The following is a 21,551-nucleotide window of genomic DNA, read 5'->3' as shown; positions in this document are numbered from 1 at the left end:
TGGCTCATCCAACTCTTGATATCAGCCCAGGTCATGACTTCAGGGTCCTGAGATCAAGCCAGATTGGCTCCATGCTCAGCGGGAAGTTTGCTTGAGATTCTCCCTCTCCTTCTGCCCCTCCTCCCTCCCATGCACATGCTCATGCTCTCTCTCTCTCTCAAAGAAATAAACAAATAAATCTTAAAAAAATCATCCCACATGTAAATCAAGCAAACAGTCCTTAACTTTTTGAGTTGATGTGTTTTCCCTTCCAAAAAAACTGTGACAAGCCATACAAGTACAGATTCAGTGCAGTCCTTATCAAAATATCAATGGCATTTCAGGGATCCCCGGGTGGCTCAGCGGTTTAGCGCCTGCCTTTGGCCCAGGGCATGATCCTGGAGTCCCTGGATGGAGTCCCACATCGGGCTCCCTGCATGGAGCCTGCTTCTCCCTCTGCCTGTGTCTCTGCCTCTCTCTCCCTCTCTCTGTGTATCTCATGAATAAATAAATAAAATCTTTAAAAAAAAATGGCATTTCAGAGAAATAGAGCAAAGAAGCCTAAAATTTGTATGGAACCCTGAATAGCCAAAAGTAATCTTCAGAAAGAAAGACAAGGCTGATTTCAAATTATATTACAAAGCTATATTAATCAATCAGTAATTTTATTGGCATAAAAATAGATGCATAGATCAATGAAACAGAACAAGAAGCCCAGAAAGAAACTCATGAATATATAACCAGTTTATGACAAATGAGCCAGGAATATACAATGGGAAAAGGACAGACAATCCCTTCAATAAATGGAGTTGGGAAAACTGGACAGTCATGTGAAAAGAATGACACTCAAATGCTAGCTTATACCAAATACAAAAATTAATTCAGAATAAAGACTTGGACATAAGACCCGAAACTATAAAACTCCTAGAAGAAAACATATGCCATGTGAAAATTAATGAAAGGAAACCTCATTTAAAATGAGTTGGGAGGGGATTGATTCCTGGGTGGCTCAGTGGTTTAGCTCCTGCCTTTGGCCCAGGGCGTCATCCTGGAGTCCCGGGATCGAGTCCCACGTCGGGCTCCCTGCATGGAGCCTGCTTCTCCCTCTGCCTGTCTCTGCCTCTCTATGTCTCTCATGAATAAATAAATAAAATCTTTAAAAAAAACTATTAATCTAATAACAATCTGAAATTTTACTTGACTGTAGGGATTTGAAATTTAAGCCAGAGTTAATATGAACTAGTATTAATTTAAAAATCAATACCTTTTTATAGGACTATTTATATGTAGATATAGCCAATTATCCACTTTCTTTTTAAAATTCTATTCATTTATTTGACAGAGAGAGTACACCAGCACACACAAGCAGGGGGAAGGGGCAGGCAGGGGGAAAGGGAGAAACAGACTCTCCACTGAGCAGGGAGTCCAACATGAGGCTCAATTCCAGGACCTTGGCATGACCTGAGTTGAAGGCAGACGTTTAACTGAGCCACCCAGATGCCCCTCCACAGGCATTTCAAATTAGTGAACATCTAATTTGGACTCTACACCAAGCACCTCCCGTACGTGAGGACCCGAAGTTAGGTGCTGTGTGAGTCATAAAAATTAAACACACCATCTCAGGCAGCCCCGGTGGCTCAGCGGTTTAGCGCCAGCTTCAGTCTGGGGCCTGATCCTGGAGATCCGGGATCGAGTCCCACGTCAGGCTCCCTGCATGGAGCCTGCCTCTCCCTCTGCCTGTGTCTCTGCCTCTCTCTCCCTGTGTCTCTCATGAATAAATAAAATCTTAAAAAAAAAAAAAAAAAAGGCAGAAACTTCAGTGTAACAATAGAATAGGATATTGATTATTTCAAGGATCCATGGGAATCTGGCAAGGACTCATGGAGAGACAGAATTCAAGGGTCTTAAGAAAGGCCTTTCCGGTGGAGTTGAAGGGAACACTATGAACAAAGGTTCAGTCAGGAAAATAAGGAGAGTGTTGGAGGAAACCTTTCAGTGTCAGGGAGAAGGGAGAGATAAGGCTGGGAATATGGCCTGGGACCACATCAGGGCAGGCCTTCAATATAGAAGAAAAGGAATTAATTTACCCTGTAAGTAGTGGGAGCCATTGGTATGTGTTGAGGAGGAAAGTGAAAATGCAATCTTTATTTTAAAAGATATTACACAAGTATGTACCAACTTAGAAACAAATGGTAAGTATATATACTGTTTTTTTCAATATTTCCTCATTTTAAGAAGTATCATACATTGTTTCTTCTATATTGGCCATTCTTTGAAATTTTCCTAAAATCAGTTATATGTTGATCAGTTTATTGCTCCAAATTATGAGAACACTGGTATTTTCTATTTATACCATGTTTAGGTAGAAAGCTCCACATTTAATTATTTAAACAAAATAAATCCAAAGTAAATATAATGTAAAAAATACACTTTAATCCAAAAGTTTGAATACTGGCACTTAGTTATTTACAATGGTATTTACAATCAATTTTACAGTAAACTTTGTGGGGAGAACTATGAACATCAAGCTATCTACAGTTGCTTCCTTCTAACAAACAAACCATAACTGTGCAGAAAAACGTTAACAGTTAACACTGCTACAATTCTGAATCATTATGATTAAATTAGATTCTGACAAATTTTCCTGGGTTTGAGAAACATTGGTTCAGTCAGGATAGTATCAGAGGCGAATGTATGCAATCCCTTCATATTGTTGTTCCCTTACTTAGCTAACCTGCACTTGAGCTAAAATCTGTATCTGAATTCTGGACAATTTCATAAAAAGCAGGGCACCTAAATCTTAAGACTTTATTTTAGGCCTGTTACTATGAGTCTCCAGCAGATGATTTAACTTTAGGTAGGCATTTTTAGATATTAATGATTATGACCTTTTGATTAATGATTATGTCATTTTTTTGATTGCACAATGGTTGCTTCAAAGATCATCAAGAAACTACCAAGTATGGGGACGCCTGGGTGGCTCAGCGGTTGAGCGTCTGCCTTCGACCCAGGGCCTGATCCTGGAGTCCTGGGATCGTGTCCCATATCGGGCTCCCTGCAGGGAGCCTGCTTCTCTCTCTCCCTGTGTCTCTGCCTCTCTCCGTCTCTCATGAATAAATAAAATCTTTTAATAAAATTTTTTTAAAAAAAGAAAATACCAAGTGGGATGCCTGGACATGACATGTTTCCTGTGCACGTTTCATGAAGCTAACTGTCTGGACTCTACAATTTTATGGTTTGGTTGGGAGCCTCACTTAGAGAAGGAAGGTGCAATGAAGATCAACAGAATAATTCTGAATCTATCTGCCACAGAATAAAGTTTTAAAAAGACTCAAAATAGTAAAATCATCCACCAATTACTTTCCTTAAGGTTAAACAGTCTATCTAGGATTTTCTAGATGAAAAAATAAAGCCTGTGTAACTCTGTGATAGACACAGTTGGCCATAGCTACATAGTCCTTGGTCAGAAATCCAACCTTAATTAACATTTTGTTCCAATAGGAAAGTACAGTCCATTGATTGTAATGAGTTTCTAGAAATAAATCGTGGAGAAAAATAGATATTACCTGTTCCTAATGATCTCCTTGGAAATTGTGGCCTTTGCCTGGGAAGACACACATATAGAATATATTCAACTTTAAAATATTTAATTCCTTTTAAATTTCCAAGTAACTAGTAATTAACAAGCTAATGATTACTGGGCAGTTAGGGAAAAATGTTTAGTCTTTCCATCTAAGAATTTCATGAAAAGAAATATGTGGCATGTCTTATAGGAGAATGAACACAAGATGACTGGAAAGAAATTTCACTTTCTAAACTACAAATGGTTGGCGACGGTTTCCTTAATAGTGATTGCAGGAGTAGGTCCAACATGAGTCCATATGTAGCCCTTCTCTGGTCTGGTCGGAACTGTGGGAAACGGTGATGAACGGGACTTGAAATATTCAGAAGGTGCATGACACACAAATTCCAAGTATTCCATTTTCCTTGGAAGATCTTCCTCTGGTCCTAAAATGCAGTCAATGGAAAGATTAAACACATTTTTGAACATATGTATCCTTTTCATAAAAGATTAAGATTCCAAGATGCTACTAGGTGAAACCACTCTGGTGGTGACATTAGTCCTTGATACATGTGTTATTCTAAAGTCACTCTCCATCATTTTCTTTTACTTTAGCTGCTTAACTCCCCTAAACAATGACTCAATACAGAAAGGATTCTAAAAAGAATATTAGCACTGTACAATGTTTATTACATGCCCACCCCATTCTAAGTATGGTACATTTACAGATACTTTGAGTCCTGACAACTCTGATCTGAGGAAGGCACCACTATTATTCCTGTTTTATGTATGAGGATTATGAGACAAGAGAGATTAAGGAACTTGCCCAGGGCCCTGTCACAGCTAGTCAGTGCTGGGCTAGGAACCCAGATCATCTGGCTCCACAGTGTGTGCTCTGAACCTCTATGCTCTGCTCCCCACTCTTGGGTCTGAGGATTAGGAGAAGGAGATGAGAGGGGAGCCCCAGAGGTGATTCTTCACATCACTGCCTCTGCTGAGAGTCCTGTCCTATACGTCATGTAGATGAAAATCCACTCTTCTACGTACCTACAAGCAGAAGACTAAAACTGGTCAGGTATCAAACTTCACACAGAGATGAGAAGAACAGTAGTACATTATTTGTCCCTGATTTCCCTCTGGGAAAAAAAAAACCAACCCCAAAACCTTTGTATGCAAAAGTAATGCATGCTTGTTACAGAAAGGTTGAAAATATGGGGTAACTTAAAAACTCTGAACACTTTTAAAATTGTATAAATCAGCAACTCATTCCTGTGAGTCTACATCAAGAAACATTTATACCACTTCTGTCAGCCTTGAAATTAGTAAGAGAACAGTGGCTGCCATTTCAACTATACATAATGATACGATCTAATCAGTCTACGATGATGTATGTGACACGTAGAGGGACACCTAATGAAAACTTGTAAGATTCTAGAAATCATGGGGATAGTTCCTCTTGAAATTATTTTTAACTAGATTTTTATAAGTAAATATGCCTAAATAAGCCCAATTCCTGAGCAATAAATTCTTTAATAGCGTTTAACCTTGGGTCGTTCAGAAAAATCTTATCCACATCACTTTTTAGTAGGTATCTCCTGCCCTAACTCAAAATAACTGATAGCACTCAAACCCCAGCTATATAAGATATCTTTCATATTTTCTATAAAGCTCTTTACTTTTTAATATATAATGATGCTTATGTTCTTTTCGTTATGGACTGAATTATATTCCCTTCATTCCATATGTTGAGGCTGTAAACCCCAAAGTGATGGTATTTAGAGATGAGGCATGGAGTCTTTTGGAAGGTAATTAGGATTAAATGAGGCCTGAGGGTGGAGCCCTAACTTGATAGGACTGATGTCCTAAGGAGAGGAAGAGACTGAAGAATGTGCACACACAAAAGAAAGGCCACGTGAGGACTTAGAACGAAGGTGGTCAGTCACCTACAAGCTAGGAAGAGAGCTCTTGTCAGAAAGTGACCCTGACAATACCTTGATCTTCAACTTCTAGTCTGCAGTACTGTGAGAAAATAGGTTTTGTGTTTATGCCTCTCAGCCCGTGTTACCTTGTTGTGGCAACTCACTCACACTAATATCTTCTTTTACACAATAATGGAGAATTACCTGAGTTCAAGAAGCTGTACCACCTATCAAACTCACCGATGATGTAGGATGCAGGATCAAATTGGTCCCTGGGGCTTGAGAGGGTGGGAATGAGCCATGTCAGAGCGGCACTTTTCTCACAGTACTGGTCCTGGATGAAACCCCTAATCTGAGCATAGTAGGGCTTTCCATCTTGTTCATCAATCACAGAAACAACATCTCCAATTTGGTAATATACTCCCTGGAGGAAATAGAAGATCATCCCATATTTGAAATAAAAATAGAGAAAAGCAGCACAGCTATGAACTGAAACCTCCTTAACACAAAATAAATAGTTTGCAAAGCAGTGAGTAAAACGTCTTTGAGATGATCTGATGCATCAGTGTTTATACGGTTGATGCTCATTCTTTTTTCTTTAGAGAGTGTGTGCAAATGGGAGTGGAGGGCCAGAGAGGAAATCTTTTTTTTTTTTAAGATTTATTTATTTGAGAGAGAGAGAGAAAGAGTGTGCGCTCTTGGAGTGTGTGTGGGGGAGGGACACAAGGAGAGGGAGAGACTCTTAAGCAGACTCCATGCTGAGCGCAGAGCTGAGGTGGGGCTCAATCTCATGACCCTGAGATCAGAACTTGAGCCAAAATCAAGAGTCAGATGCTTAACTAACTGCATCACCCAGATGCCCCTTTTGATTTTGTTTTGTTTCTTTGGGAGAGAAAGAATCTTAAGCACACTCCATGCTAAGTAGGGCTTAATCCCACGACCTCGAAATCATGACCTGAGCTGAGATCAAGACTGGGACACCTAACCAACGGAGCCACCCAGGTACCCTGATGCCAATCCCAAAGTTGTTCACTCTTGAATGAAAATTATATACACTCACCAAAACTTGCATCTGTAGAAAACATTTGTTTTTAAGTCCTCTGATTTCATATCAGAATAGTACCATCCCTGTTTTTTGGCCACAGCCATTGAGCTGTTTAAAAGGGGAGTGACTTTGCTGAAGACTACTTTACTGAAGGCTACTGAAGGCAGAGAATGCAGCTAAGGCTTCTTCACCAGTTCAGTGGTCCATCTCTGGCCTTACTGAAAAGCAGTAATAGGAATAAAAATCTTTATGATACTCAGCACTTCCTTACATGGGTGTGGTTCTCAGCTGGTGAAGGTATCCTTGATTTGTAGGAACTAAGTGTGATTTATCACTGCTTCACTCAAAACAGGGCCTTGGTAGCAGATAAAGCTGCTGGGGCATGCACCTCAGCCATAATAATAATTCTGAAGAAATACTTTCAGTGAGTGAGCTGTGACAGGCATTCTTCCTGGTGGACCTTTCATCCATGTGTCTAAGGGTGACAGTTGCATATGGACCACTATGGATAGGTAGGGTCAGTGCAGGCCACAATCTGCTACTTGCTAGTTCATATCTATCATCAGCTGGTCTTTGTAGCCACTATTCAAGGTTCTAAGTTATTTGTCATATAAATACTTTGCATTTATGGCTTGCTTTGTCTACACATAGAATCATTATTCTCAAAATTTGTTTTTTTTTTTTGCACACACAAAGAATGGGACCTTGTTTATCATGGGCACTTCAAATATATGCTAAATGAATATTGACTCAAAATATATAATAGTGTAAAAATAAAACTGCTAGGCAAAGACAATGTCTTATTGAAAGATTCCAAGGGTGCCTGGGTGGCTAAGTTAGTTGAGCATCCGATTCTTGTTTTTGGTGCAGGTCATGATCTCAGGGTCATGGGATCAAGCCCCCCATTCAGTGTGGAGTCTGCTTCTCTGCCTATCTAGCCTAGCAGTGCAGTGGCAGCCTCTGATCGACATCAGTACCTGAATACTTTGTTGTACTTTGTCCTTATTACCTAACAAACACGGTGGTAGACAGCCATAAGAAATACGATACTTGTGGGGCACCAGGGTGATTCTGTTGGTTAAGCAGTTAAGCGTCTGACTTTGGCTCAGGTAGTGATCTCAGGATCTTGCATCAGGCTCCCCACTCAGTATGCACATGTACACACATCTCAAAAAAATAAACAAAATTTTTAAAAAAAGAAACAGAAATACCATACTTGTAATAACAGGTCCCACATATCTTTTGCCTTTTGGTTGAGACATGCCTCAAAATCATTAGTACACTAAATCCTTAGCCAAACCAGTTGCTGCTTCTGCTTTTTTAAAAAAATTTTATTTAAGTAATCTCTACATTCAACATGGGGCTTGAACTCACAAACCCAGTACCAAGAGCTGCATGCTCTACTGACTGAGCCAGCCAGGTATCTCCCAACTAGTTGCTTCCAGACTTAATTTGCAAACTGTAAATTCAGCTGTGAGAGTGATACGCAAATTTGAAACCATGATGATGTCTATTTCTACTATTCATTAAGTGCTTATTCTGCTTAACATACATGATCTCACTTGACACACTGAGGTAGCTGCTACTTATAATCCCAATTTTATAGATGAAGAGACACCAGAGAGACGGGCTTGGCCCAGTTACACAGCCACTGGCCAGTGGGGCTGAGAGCTGAGCCCGGCCATCAGACTACTTCACTCCATGACTTGGTGGCTATAGAATCTTTGACAAGTTCATGAAGTTCTCTGTGCTGAATTGTTCTCATCCATAAAATGGGGATAACAGTAGCGCCTCATAGAGTGGACTGAACAAAGTCAAGCCTGTGAATTGCTCACCTTTGTGCCTGATGCATAGCAAACACATACTAAACTTTAGCTATTTTATCTATTACTAACAATGCATGAATTGCTGGAAATTTAGGAGAGACATTTGCCTGTATATTGGTTGTTTTAGACTACACAGATTCTGGGCTAACAAAAACAGGTACTGAGTAGAATACTTGAGTTTCTCAGTGTTTGGTCTCCTTCGGTCAGTTATGAAGCACTAATTTGTGCCACTGCCTCCCAAAAGATAGTTCAGACCCCCAAAACACCAACAGTATGTAAGGGCTGCTGCCTATACCACGCCCATCAGGCTTTGAGGTCTTTTTTTTTTTTTTTTTTTTTTTTTTTTAAGATTTTATGAGAGGACAGAGAGGTAGAGACATAGGCAGAGGGAGAAGCAGGCTCCTTGCAGGGAGCCAGATGCAGGACTCCATCCCAGAACTCCGGGATCATGCCCTGGGCTGAAGGCGGATGCTCAACCGCTGAACCACCCAGGCGTCCAGTCTTTCCTATGTTCCAACTGCTTTCCTAAGGCTTCTGGCTCAAAATCAACAATATGTCATGTCTCCCGCCAAAGTAGATGTCTGTAGGCCTTGTCCCTAGGAAATCTGACTTTACTCTTTCATCAGAACATTTTAGACTCTCTCTCACCATCTACTTCTAGTTTAATCCCTGCCCCTGACCTTATTCCTCTTGCTTCTGCTTAAAGGCATTTTAGAATCTCTGTGCCTACTCCAGATATTAGGTCTACAAACCCTCTATCAGCCCAAGTCGTCACTTTGTGCTTCTCGCACAATGACTGTCACAGTGACTAGGAAGGCTCACACTTTCATGACTCCACACTATACATTAGCATTTTAAGATACTTAAAAATACCATGTTTCAATAAGCAACTACCCCTCCTACCTCAGCTCTGGATGAGATGTTTTTATACCAGCCACCTATGGGAAAAAAGGCTTAGAAAAGAACAACAAAAAAATTACACATTATACAAAGGAGCAGAGACCTCTGGATTAACCCAACATTTGGCAGCATATCCTAAAACAGGCCCAAATCTTCCCTTAGTAACCCTACTGTTACCTTGTAGAAGATTGATTCTGCAGTGATTATAGTGGAAACAGACTCAGGAGCTTTGATGGGCTAGGGGGAAAAAAAAGTTAAAAATATTAGCACACTCATAGTGTGCACGTGTGTATAGCATATACAGGCATTTTTCCGGTCATTGAGTTCTGTAACTTAAGAAATACTAAATCTGTTGCCTGTTGACAAGAAGTGCAATAGAGCAATAAACAGTTTTCTGAATGTTGCAAAGCACAGTCTGAATATTTCTGTGGCTGTTTCTGCTACCATCGGCTTAAAAATTGCTAAGAACCAAAGTACAAGCTTCTGACTATGCCACTGAGATCTACAAGGGCTCTCAAAGCTTTATTACATATTAACATTCTAGTTATAAACAATATGCCAGCTCTGATGGCTTGGCCATGATCGGAATGGAAGTCATAAAAGAATGTGTAAATTAACATAAGGTGGAAAAAGTGTCTTTTTAAAAATTTTTATTTATTTATTCATGAGAGACAGAGAGAGAGAGAGGCAGAGACACAGGCAGAGGGAGAAGCAGGCTCCACACAGGAAGCCCGATGTGGGACTCGATCCCGGGTCTCCAGGATCAGGCCCTGAGGCAAAGGCTGACCCACTCAGGCATCCTGTGGAAAAGTATCTCTTTGAAGACATTTTCCATCTCAACTACGGTACTAGTTGGGACCCTTGTCATCAGAGGAAATGTTCCAGGGAAGCTGAACTAAGACTATATGCAACTTCCTTGGCAGTTCTTAGTTATTTACCACCACCCACCCATTACAGCAATCCCTTCTTAAGCTGCAGTACATGCTTATATGTCACAACACAAAAACCAGGCCTCCCGAAATGTGTCTTGGTATCATCCTTGAAGACAGGGGTTGCTAGAGAAATAGCTACTGAAATAACTGCAGAGCATATTCTACCACAGAGGGAAACATGTGGTGATGCAACTATCATCAATCGCACGTTGACTTAACATGCTTTGTTAGCAGGTGTCTCATTTTAAGAAAACTAAATTAGAAAAGTCTTAAATAAATTAGGGGCAACTGGAGGATCCCTGGGAGGCTCAGCGTTCTGGAGCCTGCCTTCGGCCAGGGCGTGATCCTGGAGTCCAAAGTTGAGCTCCCTGCATGGAGCCTGCTTCTCCCTCTGCCTGTGTCTCTGCCTCTCTCTCTCTCTCTCTCTCTCTCTCTCTCTCTCTCGGTCTCTCTGTGTCTCTCATGAATAAATAAAATCTTAAAAAAAAAATTAGGGGCAACTATTTTCAGTAAGAAAAGAATCTGCAATCTGCACAAGAATTTACTACAGGGGGAATGCCTGGGTGGCTCAGCGGTTTAGTGTCTGCCTTCGGCCCAGGGCATGATCCTGGAGTCCCACATTGGGCTCCTGCATGGAGCCTGCTTCTCCCTCTGCCACTCTCTCTGTCTCATGAATAAATGAACAAAATCTTAAAAAATAATAATAATAATTTACCACAGGGCCCCTCTGTGTTTTACAAGGGAATATGCCCAACTTCAGAACTTCCTTTAGTGGTAAGGGAAGCATTCCTGTTCTGAAAGAAAAGAACACCGTACTGAGGTTTAAAAAAAGTCGTCTATAATGCACTGCCCACTGTGTATGGCCATTTTCCTCTTGTGTTTACAAAAATACTGAGAACTCCATGCAACAAAAGGCACTTTCAACTACTCCCCCGCCCCACACACACATCTTCCAACCATCTATTTTTTTATAGCAGCAGAAGGTTTAGCAAAATTTTTGATTCACATTCATCAAATTGATTATCGTAAACTTTCTGGGGCTGTAATAAACAAATGTGGAAATGAATGAGTTCCAGTATTATTTACTTAGATCTTTAAAGAATCAAAAAAAAAATTTCTTCCCTAATATATCTGGCCTTATCAAGAACCATAATCCCACCTCTTCCTTTGCATGGAGGACCCTATAAAATGCATTCAAGATTTATGTTTCTTTTTTTCAGACTCAAACCTTTTATTTCCCAGCAGGAAAAAAAAAAAAAAAAGCTAAAAAAATAGGATATTATTAACTATAAATAGTATGTATACCTCCTGCAACAGAGCTCACTTCCTTCCAGCAAGTGTGGACCACTCACTCCCCCAGGACACTGCGGAAAGGCCCCGGAAGAGCAAAAGTTCAGATGGGAGATGAAGGCAGTGACAGGACACACTACACACACAAGGCCATTACTGTAAAAGACACTGTCCACAATCATCTTACATTTTTTAATTTAAAAATATGTCTTCTCCCTTTTCCTTTGGTGGAAACTTTCTTTTCAGCAGCTGGAGCAGATTTGTATTTAGTGTTTCTCAGCCGAGCAGACCTTCTGTGAATTTCCTGCTTACTCTGTTACAGAAACAATTAAAGAACAAAAAAGATCAAAGTCGTAGAAAGATTGCTGTCCCCATTCAACCATCTTCCGGGGACTCCAGAGTAAGCCCCTTACGCTGACTGACCTTTCAAAACCACCCAAGAATGTGCCTTTTCTTTTGCCGCTGGGAAAAAGTACCTCCGGGACTGGGCTGATTACAACAGGGAGCGCCCTAGACAAGCATCTGCAGAGCCTCCAAAAAGGTGTCAACTCCTTACAACAGGGCCTGGGGGAGGCGTCGGAGGGAAGTCCAGGGCAAGGGGAGGACTACTTATTTGTTGTTTATAGTCCAGGAGAACTCTCCGACCCCAGGGAGCACGTTGGGTATGGCCCTTCCTGCAGTGGGATACTTACCGTGCTGTCATTTAAAACAAGGACACGATAATCTTACTTAGTAACATAATAAATTAACAGGGAAGTCAGTCCAGCAGCACGGCCCTATTTACGTGTGTACACGTGTGAGATGTCTGGTTACCACCGCGGATGTCACTACACTGAGGGGGGGGGTGGGGGTGGGGGGACTTCTGAAGGGTCTTAAATTTTCTTGCTCCTTTACACTTTCAATTTCTCACAATAATAGAAGGTGCTCCGCCCGGGCCAAATCTACACAGTCGCAATCCCCGCCAGGCGGGAGCGGGCGGGCCTCCCCAGCAGGGTCACCGCGCCCCGCAGGGACCGCGCCCCCCGGCCGGCCGGCCTCCGCGGGGGGGCCCGGAGGAGCTCACCTGCTTGCCGCCCCCGCCCCCGTTGCTCTGCGGAGGGGCGGCCGAGGTGCTGGCGAAGGTCGCCGCGCCGAAGCCGCCGCCGCCGCCACCGCCGCCGCCGCCGCCGCCGCCCCCCGTCCCGCCGGCCGCCCCCGAGCCGCCGCCGCCCGCGCCGCCCGCGCCGCCCCGGCCCGTGCAGTGGTGGCAGAGGATCTCCCCCTGCGGGCCCTTCTTCCACATGGAGGACGACGTGGTCTTGCAGACGCTGCAGGTGGGCTTCAGGCCCAGTGGCATCGTGGCGGGCTCGGGCGGCCCCCGCGGGCGCAGCGACACGGGAATGGCGACCGCCGGCTCGGGCCGCCCGCCGGCCGGCCCGCCACTCCCAGCGACAGGAAGAGCGGCGCGGGCGCCGAGCGGTCCACGCAGGGACCTGAGGGCGGCCGCTGCCCCCTGGAGGCAGGAAGGCGGCGACACCCGCTCCGCGACAGGCGGCGGCCGCGGCGGCCCCAGCGGCGGGAGGCGGGGCCGGGGGCGGGGCCTGGCCCGCGCGGCTTCCGGCGGTGGGTGGGGCCTGCGCGCCGCGGCCCCGGCCCTCTGACCGGAAGTGCCCCCTCGGGCTCCCCGGAAGCGGACCGTGGCGGGGACCCCCGTCTCCCTCTGCGGGAGGGGCGGGCGGGCTTTTTTTTGGCTTTAGGTCTGGGATCGGCCGGGGAGATGCAGAACGCCGAATTCAACTTGAATTTCAGAGAAACCACGAGTGCCATTTTGATATGAGTGTATCCCATGCACTATTCTTGGTTTCTCTGAAATTCAGATTTAACTGCGGGTGCTGTGTTTTTATTTGCGAAGTCTGGCACTCCTGAGGACGCCTGTACGCTGTTGAAGATTACAGTGTAGACCCCCCAGATACTTGTGCTGAATGTGTCGTGTCTATTGACGTTCATGCATTAGTTGAGACACATTTTAAAACATTTAGGATGGGGCAGCCCGGGGCGGGGGGACGGGGGGCTCCGCGGTTTAGCACCGCCTTCCTGATCCTGAGACCCGGCATGGCATCGAGTCCCACGTCGGGCTCCCTGCATGGAGCCTGCTTCTCTCTCTGTGTGCGTCTCTCATGAATAAATAAAATCTTTTTTTTTTAATTTTTATTTATTTATGATAGTCACAGAGAGAGAGGCGCAGAGACACAGGCAGAGGGAGAAGCAGGCTCCATGCACCGGGAGCCCGATGTGGGATTCGATCCCGGGTCTCCAGGATCACGCCCTGGGCCAAAGGCAGGCGCCAAACCGCTGCGCCACCCAGGGATCCCAAATAAAATCTTTAAAAAGTAAGAAAGCCTACGATGATGTCAAGCAGATGTTCCTTAGCTATTGGGTGGTGATGTTATCCCAGGTCCTGCAGCCTCTAAGCCGTAGGCCGCTGAGAGCATGAGGGTGGAAAGCCAAATAACTGATTTGGCCTAGGATGAGAGCATTATGACAAGCCAGCCCCCCTCTTATCCAAGTCGCTGGTCTGAACAGGCCTCCCCAGAGAAACGGGTCTCTGCTTTTCAGCCTCACTTCATAGTGTCCTACCTGTTTTCAGGATGCTGGATTTTCTAGACTTGGCATACTAGGAGGCATCTCAGTGAATATGCTGGTGGCATGCCTCAGCGAGAGAAAGAAAAATAAACTGTATTGAATGCCTATGATGTCACAAAATCACATTTAGTACATATGACCACCTTGAAAAGAGTTATTATCCTTATTTTGTTGACTGATGACTAACGGAGGAACCATAATTTGGACCGGCTGCAGATACAACTTCTGCTCTGACACCACATTCAGAAGGCCTTCAAAACAGCCCTGGGGTCTGGGCTGTGACTTGGGCATTCTTTTTATCTTTTCAAATGGGTTTTTTTTTTTAAAGATTTATTTATGCATGAGAGACACACAGAGAGAAGCAGAGACATAGGCAGAGGGAGAAGCAGGCTCCCTGCCGGGAGCCTGATGAGGGACTTGATCCCAGGACCTTGGGATCACTACCTGAGCCAAAGGCAGACGCTCAACCACTGAGCCACCCAGGCATCCCAGTTTCCTTCTATTTCTATTTTCATCACAAACGTGTATACTTTTATCAAATGTTTTTTTCTGTGAGAGGTTCATAATACTTTTCCTAGAGTGAATCCAACTGGGTGGTGATATACTATCCTTTTCACATATTGCTGGATTCGCTTTACTAATATTTTTCAGATTTTTGCATCTATGGTCATGAGTAAGATGGGCTTATAATTTTCCTTTCTTGTAATATCTTTGTCAGGTTTTCGTATCAAGATTATGTTGGCCAAGGTAAAGATTTTGGATTTCTTTCTGAGTGACACAGGAAACTATCTGAGGCTCTTCTATGTACCAATATGAAAAGATAAAGCAGGGCAGCCCCGGTGGCCCAGTGGTTTGGCGCCACCTTCGGCCTGGGGGGTGACCCTGGAGACCCAGGATCCATCTCACGTCGGGCTCCCTGCATGGAGCCTACTTCTCTCCCTCTCCCTCTGCCTGTGTCTCTGCCTCTCTCTGTCATGAATAAATAAAATCTTTAAAAAAAGAAAGAAAAGATAAAGCAATTTACAGAACAAGGTGTAAAATATGATCACTTTGTGTAAATTTAAAAGCCATATGTGTGTGATGATTACTTGTTTTAGTCCTTTAGACAGAAAACCATTGTCAATTGATGGTAATAGAAATGGTGAGGGAGGCTTTCACTTTTCATCTTGTATTGTTCGAATTTTTTCCATCACATCATGTGTTCCTTTTATTAAAAAAAGAAAGAAAATATCAAATGGGGAAAAAGGAAGCGCTGGCAGTTTTTTAGCCCTAAAAATCCTCTGCCCCCTGGAGTTAGCAGGTGTACTGTGGCTTGGGTCTAGTTCAGGGACTGGCAGGCAGATCTCCTCATGCAGCTGGGGTTCTTGTCTATAAAGCGAGGATGGTATTGCCCAGCTCAGGGCTGTGTGAAGATTGGATAATCTTGTACTTAGCTTGTAGTTCTAAGTCAATAAGTGAGGCTTCTCCAAGCAGCAAAGCCATAAGTCATGTGCAGACCATACTAGAGTGTAATAGTGTGATGTGCCATGGGAGAAAATGAGGATGCAAGGCAGGGAAGGTGATGGCCCAGAGGTGGAGAGGCAAATCGGGAGGTGAGGGGATAGGATGGGAGAAAAGAACTCAGGAAGGCAACTCAGTGAAGTCTATGACATCATTTCCTGCTCTTTCATTGGAGCCTCAGGGAGAGCATGATCCACAGTTGTCTAGGCTGGGCTCCCTGGGGCGCCTGGGGAGAGAGCTCAGATTGAAACAGAGAGAGAGATCTAGCTTGGACCCAGAGGAAGGGTTCACCTCCTGCATATAGAGACAGTCCGTGCCTATGGGGGTACTTGAGAAACTTCTGCTTACAGTGTATGTGTGTGTGTGTGAAGTGTGTAGAGAGCATGAGTGTGTGGGCTGTGAAGACAAGAATAAATTTGAGGTCTTAAACATCAATGGAAAGGAATAAAGCTGAATTCCCCAGGGGATTACCAGTGTTGCCATGCAGGCTAATTTGCATGATTTAGGTGTTGCAGGGCTCATTAATCAAAACTCTTAAAATTAAAAAAAAGAGCAGATGCATGAAATATATCACGGCCTGGTTTCAAAGAGAATACTATTCGTCACATTTTGTGTCCTGGTGAACATGGGCACTGTGGGACTCCTTAACCACCCCAGCCCTTGTCCTGTGCAGCTCAAGGACAGAGCACATGAGTTGCCCTTACTTACCTGTCAGAGAAGGATAACAAGACACACACCTCACGGGCCCCTGTGAGGAGTCCGTGAGTGAGTTGGCACAGGGGAGGTTGTAAACAATTTCTACGTCCAGTAAGTGCCTGATTAATGTTGATTCTGAGGCCAGTAAGAAAGGAGGAGGCGAAGCATTTCTGTTGACCAGACTGGTCACGTCATTAGTTACGCCCCCCCTGCCATGCACCCCTGGGGCAAGGTAACTAACTCAAATTGTCTACTGAGGACAAACTAGGGATAGTGATTGGGGACCAGGACAGAGAGGGACGAGGCCTAGGAAACTGCCGGCAGGTGCGGGAGAGGAGAGCCCTGGCAGAGAGGCTTTGCTGACCTTTGCCTTTTTCATCCTCAGGACGGGCATCACGATGTCCATCTCCCACTGCAGACGTGCCTTCTGCGTTAGAACCTAGTACTTCGTTGTGGGCCTGGGTCCCATGCCCTGTACTCAGGGTGTTCCTCTGGCCTGGAATGTGCTCCCTTCCCAACACTTCCGCACCCCGCCCTGTCCTCTCCAGAATCAGCTCAGGACACATCGCCATCCTCCCACCTCCCTGACAGCTTCCCTGCTCTGTCTCCTCCTTCCTCTACCTGCGGGGGTACCTGCGCCGCCCCCGTGTCTCCTCCCCAGGTCTGTGAGCATGCTGAGGACAGGATTTCCCCTCTCTGTGTTTCTTTTATGCCTTGTGCATAGCAGGTATGCACTAATGAGCAGTTTAATGAGCGGGTTAATAGTTCAGTCAGCCTGTTCCCAGCAACGGTCTCCACTCAGGACAAGTGTCTGCTCCTATTCCTCTCCTTGCTGCCCTCTTTCCTGGTCATCTGCCTTCTGTCCCTGAGCACCCTGAATCAGGCCTCCCCCGCCCCTCACTGGCCTGCAGCTGGGAGTAGGCATCTCCCTATACTACCCAGGAGGGTGGGTGCGTTATCATCCACCAGAAAAACCAATGCTTGCTTTGTCATAAACAAGTCTTACATATTTGAAATAATTGTTCAGGAACCCTGTGGAGCTTCTTAAGTCTCTTCCTCCTGCTCGGGAGAAGGTGATGACAACTGGGTCTTCTGGAAGCCTTGAGCTAAGGCTTTAGGACTTTCCCTGACATACAATGGGCTTTGGAGGTTCAGGGGTTGGCCTCCCTGAGACTCAGCGCACAGCGCACTGGCCATGACTCCTTGACCAGCAGGAGTCTCAGCAGGTAGACTTGACTCGGAGTCCCTCTTCCAGGCAGGAGCACCCCTAGCCCACCCCGTGCTCCAACTGCCACTCCCCTAACTGTCACTCAGAACTTCCTTTCTCAGCCCCAGAGCCTGCCTGTCCTTTGGAGGATCGCTGGCTCAAGAGACAAGAAAGCTTCTTTTGAGGACCAGGTGAACACCTCATTTTACAATTAAGGCTCCAGGACTGTAGTTTCCTGAGGAAAGCTCAGCTGCCTCTGATTTTTGTTTGTTTTTGTTTTTGACTGCTTTGAAACTCTCACTGCCTCTCCCCTCCTTCTGATTTAGCAGGACTGCTGGGGAGGAAACCAGCCTGGGTGCTCAAGAACCTCTCAGGGCTTCTCGGCTGTGTGGGAGGACGGTTTTCCTCAGAGGAGCTCCAGATTTTAACACGAAGAGAAATATTGCTTTGCATCTTCAAAATGTAAATATCTTTTAAAAATATAAATAATAAATGCTCATTATAAAAATTCATAACCGTGCAGAGTGCATTCCCCAACTCTGCTGTGTTAGAGATAACTGTATTAACAGTTTTCCTATATTTTTTCAGCATCTGCAAATGTGTCTGTTGTATAAGCCATTTATGGGATCCTACCACCTATTCTCTACTCTGGCTTTTTTTTTTTTTTTTAAAGATTTTATTTATTCATGAGAAACAGAGAGAGAGAGAGAGAGAGAGAGAGAGACAGGCAGAGGAAGAAGCAGGCTCCATGCAGGGAGCCTGACATGGGACTCGATCCCAGGTCTCCAGGATCACACCCTGGGCTGCAGGCGGCGCTAAACCGCTGCGCCACCGGGGCTGCCCTACTCTGGCTTTTTTTTATTCTAAAGTGTGTCAGAGTAAACTTAGGACATCAATCTATATCTATCTATATCTATATATCTATATCCATATCTATATCTCTCTCTATATATATCTATAGATATAGATATATATACCTTTTCTTCGTCAAAATCAATCAAACCATTCCTTAATGGTTGATAGTCTGGTTTAAACTTTTTTCAGTTATAGTGAATAATGTAATGAGCTTCCTTATATATGTATTGTTGCCTATTCGTGTGGGTATTTTTATGGGGTAAGTTCCTGAAAATGTAATTGTTGTGGGCAAAGTAATGCACATTTTCAATCTGATGCTGCCACATTACTGACCACAAAAAGGTTTACACAGTTGCCAACTCCTTGAAGTTATCTCAGGACTGACTCAGCCCCCGGGCACAGTAGGCATATTGCCTAGGGCTCAATGTACTTTTGGGGGTCCTGAAAATATTTTCTTTTAAAATCAGGAGAAAAAAAGTGAATATAATAATAATAATGAATAAATAGTATACAATGAATCCAGCCTGAATTGAATTTTTATACCAGTGCAGCCATAAGATATACATTTAAATATTTTTTTTTTAATGGAGAGGGGACCCTCGAAGGCAAATGTGAATAGAACACCCGGAAGTTGTAATGCGGCCCTGGGTTATCCATTTCTCCACACCCTTGCTACTCTGAGAATTATCTTTTTAGTTTTTGCCAGGCTTTTTTTTTTTTTTTTCCAAAAAAAAATTCACAATTGTTTTTATTTGCATTTCTTTGGATGTTTGCAAGGTATTATCTTCTTAAGTTTATTGACCGCTTAAAATTCCTTTATAAATTGCCTATTCATATTCTTTCCTGATCTTTCTAATGAGTTGTTCATCCTTTTCTTGTTAAAACTTATTTTTATAGTACAGTAAATATTGCAAGTTTTATTTTCACAATTTTGCATTTCAGAGTTATTGGTATCTTTTTGTAATGATATTAAAAGTCTTTTTGTACACCAAATCTGACAAGCATTTCTTTTATGATATCATTCTTACAAAGGCTTATGAAAATATTTGTTCATATTTTCTTGTAGAATATCTATGGCTATTATTATTGATGATAATATCTTTAATGAATCTGGAATGCATTTTTATGAAAGATTTGAAATAGTTATTGAACTTTGTTTTCTAAGCATAGCTAATTGTTCCAGCACCATGGGACAATAATCTGAAATTCCACCTTTATGAAACTTTAAAAAAAATTTTATTTATTTATTTGAGAGAGAGAATGAGTAGGAGTGAGGGTAGGGGGAAGGCAGAGGGAGAGGGAGAGAAGAATCTCAAGCAGACTCCCCTCGGAGTGCAGAGCCTGATGTGGGGCTCGATTTCATGACCCTGAGATCATGACCGGAGCCAAAATCAAGAGTCCGAACACCCACACGACTGTGGGTCACCCAGGGACCCCTCCTTTATCAAATTTTAAATTTCCAGGTATACATGGGTCTATTTGTTGCATCTCTTCCATCCCATTGATCCATTTATCTATTCATGTGCTACAACCATACTTTAAATCATAGTTTCATGATATTTTGGTTTCTGATAAGGTAAATCAGTACTCTTCAATTCCTCATAATCCTTCTCTTTCAATTTTCTTCTTGATTACTCTCATATATTTACTCTTTCTGATGGACTTTAGAGTTATACTTTCAAGTACTGAAAAGAAAATACCAATGAGCTTTGTAAAATTTAGAGATTAATTTGAGGGGAAGAACATCTTTATAAAATGGAATCTGCCTCTCCAAGAGCATGGTGTTTTGTTCAGACCGTTTTTTTGTGGCATTCCCGATTGGTCTATGGTTTGCCCAAACACTGGCCCTCTCAGCAATCTCCTCAGACTCCTCCTTGTGGGGCAGGAGGCCAGCAATAGGGGCTTGTCTGAGCCTTTATGCCCCTCTGAAGGTTAACAGGGGGCTTTTCTTTGCCGGTTTTGGTTCATTAAGTACTGGTTTTCTAAGAATTGTGTTCTGCTCCAAAGCACTGTGACAGAGCCACTGTAACCTCTTATCTGGATTTCTGGTCTCTTTGCTCCCACTTTTGCTTATTCGCCCTTTCTCCACACTCTGCCTAGTGCAATCTTACCGGTCAGATCCTTATGGTCCCCTGCTGGAGAACCTTTGGTAACTCCCCATTGTATTAGTTACTTATGGCTGTAACAAATTACTACACAAATAATGCCTTAAAACAATACAAATTTATTATCTTACAGTTCTGCAAGTCAGGAGTCCAAAATCAGTCTCAATGGGCTAAAATTAAAGTGCCCGCATCCCCTTCTGGAAGTGCTAGGGGACAATACATTTCCTTCCTTCCAACTTCCAGAGGCCTCCTGCATTCCTGGACTCCTGGCCTCTATCTCCAACACCAAAGTCAGCAACTCCATCAGTCTGACCTCTGCTCCTCTTGTCACATTTCCTTCTGTGACTCTGATCTTCCTGCCTCCCTCTTATAAGTGTGATCATAACGATGTTTGTGATTCAACTGGGCCCGCCCAGGTAATCGAGGATCATTTCCTCACCTCAGAGTCTTAATCACGTCTGCAATGTTCTCTTTGTCACGTGAGGTAGCATTCACAAGTCCCATAGATTAGGGTGTGTACCTCTGTGGGGGGCCATTCGTTCTGCCTACCATGGTCATAACTTTCAGGATGAATTTGGCTTGACAGCCTCTTATTGACTTGCCCTAACTAGCACCTCATTCTGTGCTGGAAACTGCCCTCTACGCTTCCTCCAGTTCTGATCTAGGCTGATTCCCTTCCTTAGAGAAATTTTTCCCCATATCTTATTCTAACTCATTTTCACTTTTTCTAGTAGAAGTTTTTGATAACCTATTCTACTTTCTGCATGTTCCTCCAAACTTCATTAGGGCCCCTCATATCATCCTCCATTATTCCAGACCCTGCTTATTTTGGCTTTTATATTATTGCTTGTTTGATTATCTTCTCTTCCAAAATATAAGCACTTTCGGGGCAGAGGCAACAAGGGCAGCTCCACATTTGGCACATAAGAGGGAGCTTATTGGGGATCCCTGGGTGGCGCAGTGGTTTAGCACCTGCCTTTGGCCCAGGGCGTGATCCTGGAGACCCAGGATCGAATCCCACGTTGGGCTCCCGGTGCATGGAGCCTGCTTCTCCCTCTGCCTATGTCTCTGCCTCTCTCTCTCTCTCTCTCTCTGTGTGACTATCATAAATAA

At 43.8% G+C, this 21,551-nt stretch overlaps 2 protein-coding genes across 11 annotated transcripts in view; one reads left to right on the top strand and one right to left on the bottom strand.

Annotated features, from left to right (window-relative positions):
* Nucleotides 1-2,390: 2,390 nt before the first annotated feature.
* On the bottom strand, nt 2,391-12,881 carry GATAD1 (GATA zinc finger domain containing 1). Of its 3 annotated transcripts, XM_038556798.1 has the most exons (7): nt 12,517-12,881; nt 11,641-11,766; nt 11,469-11,527; nt 10,879-10,957; nt 9,409-9,468; nt 5,701-5,884; nt 2,391-3,987 (listed from the first exon to the last, which is right to left on the bottom strand). In XM_038556798.1, the coding sequence occupies exons 1-7, from the start codon at nt 12,787-12,789 to the stop codon at nt 3,797-3,799; spliced, it is 972 nt and encodes a 323-aa protein (XP_038412726.1). In that variant the 5' UTR covers nt 12,790-12,881; the 3' UTR covers nt 2,391-3,796. The 3 variants fall into 3 exon arrangements, with proteins under 3 accessions (XP_038412726.1, XP_038412727.1, XP_038412728.1); XM_038556799.1 differs by lacking the exons at nt 10,879-10,957; nt 11,469-11,527 and having other exon boundaries at nt 12,517-12,878; XM_038556800.1 differs by lacking the exons at nt 9,409-9,468; nt 10,879-10,957; nt 11,469-11,527 and having other exon boundaries at nt 12,517-12,880.
* Nucleotides 12,882-16,817: 3,936 nt separating this feature from the next.
* LOC609865 (protein lifeguard 2) overlaps nt 16,818-21,551 on the top strand; it is a 34,745-nt gene continuing 30,011 nt past the window's right edge. For 5 of the 8 annotated variants that reach the window (XM_038556806.1, XM_038556801.1, XM_038556808.1 and 2 more), the window contains exons 1-2: nt 17,510-17,669; nt 17,805-17,940. In XM_038556806.1, the coding sequence (XP_038412734.1) occupies nt 17,939-17,940 (2 nt within the window). In that variant the 5' untranslated portion in view covers nt 17,510-17,669; nt 17,805-17,938. Of the gene's footprint in view, nt 16,933-17,508; nt 17,670-17,804; nt 17,941-21,551 lie in introns of those variants that run through there. The other 3 variants (XM_038556802.1, XM_038556804.1, XM_038556805.1) reach the window with 2 other exon arrangements.

Source organism: Canis lupus, chromosome 14 (genome assembly GCF_011100685.1).
Source record: "Canis lupus familiaris isolate Mischka breed German Shepherd chromosome 14, alternate assembly UU_Cfam_GSD_1.0, whole genome shotgun sequence".
In the NCBI taxonomy this organism is placed as follows: Eukaryota; Metazoa; Chordata; class Mammalia; order Carnivora; family Canidae; genus Canis; species Canis lupus.
Note: the sequence above shows the minus strand (reverse complement) of the source record. Positions and strands in the feature narration are given on the sequence as shown.

Excerpts from the sequence above, each read along its gene's own strand:
- GATAD1 (XM_038556798.1), bottom strand. The coding sequence starts at position 12,789 with ATGCCACTGGGCCTGAAGCCCACCTGCAGCGTCTGCAAGACCACGTCG. Across the intron at positions 11,528-11,640 it reads ATATTTTTAAATTAAAAAAT|TGTCCTGGGGGAGTGAGTGG; the intron begins GTAAGATGATTG and ends GCCTTTCCGCAG. Across the intron at positions 3,988-5,700 it reads TCCTGCATCCTACATCATCG|GACCAGAGGAAGATCTTCCA; the intron begins GTGAGTTTGATA and ends ACTGCATTTTAG.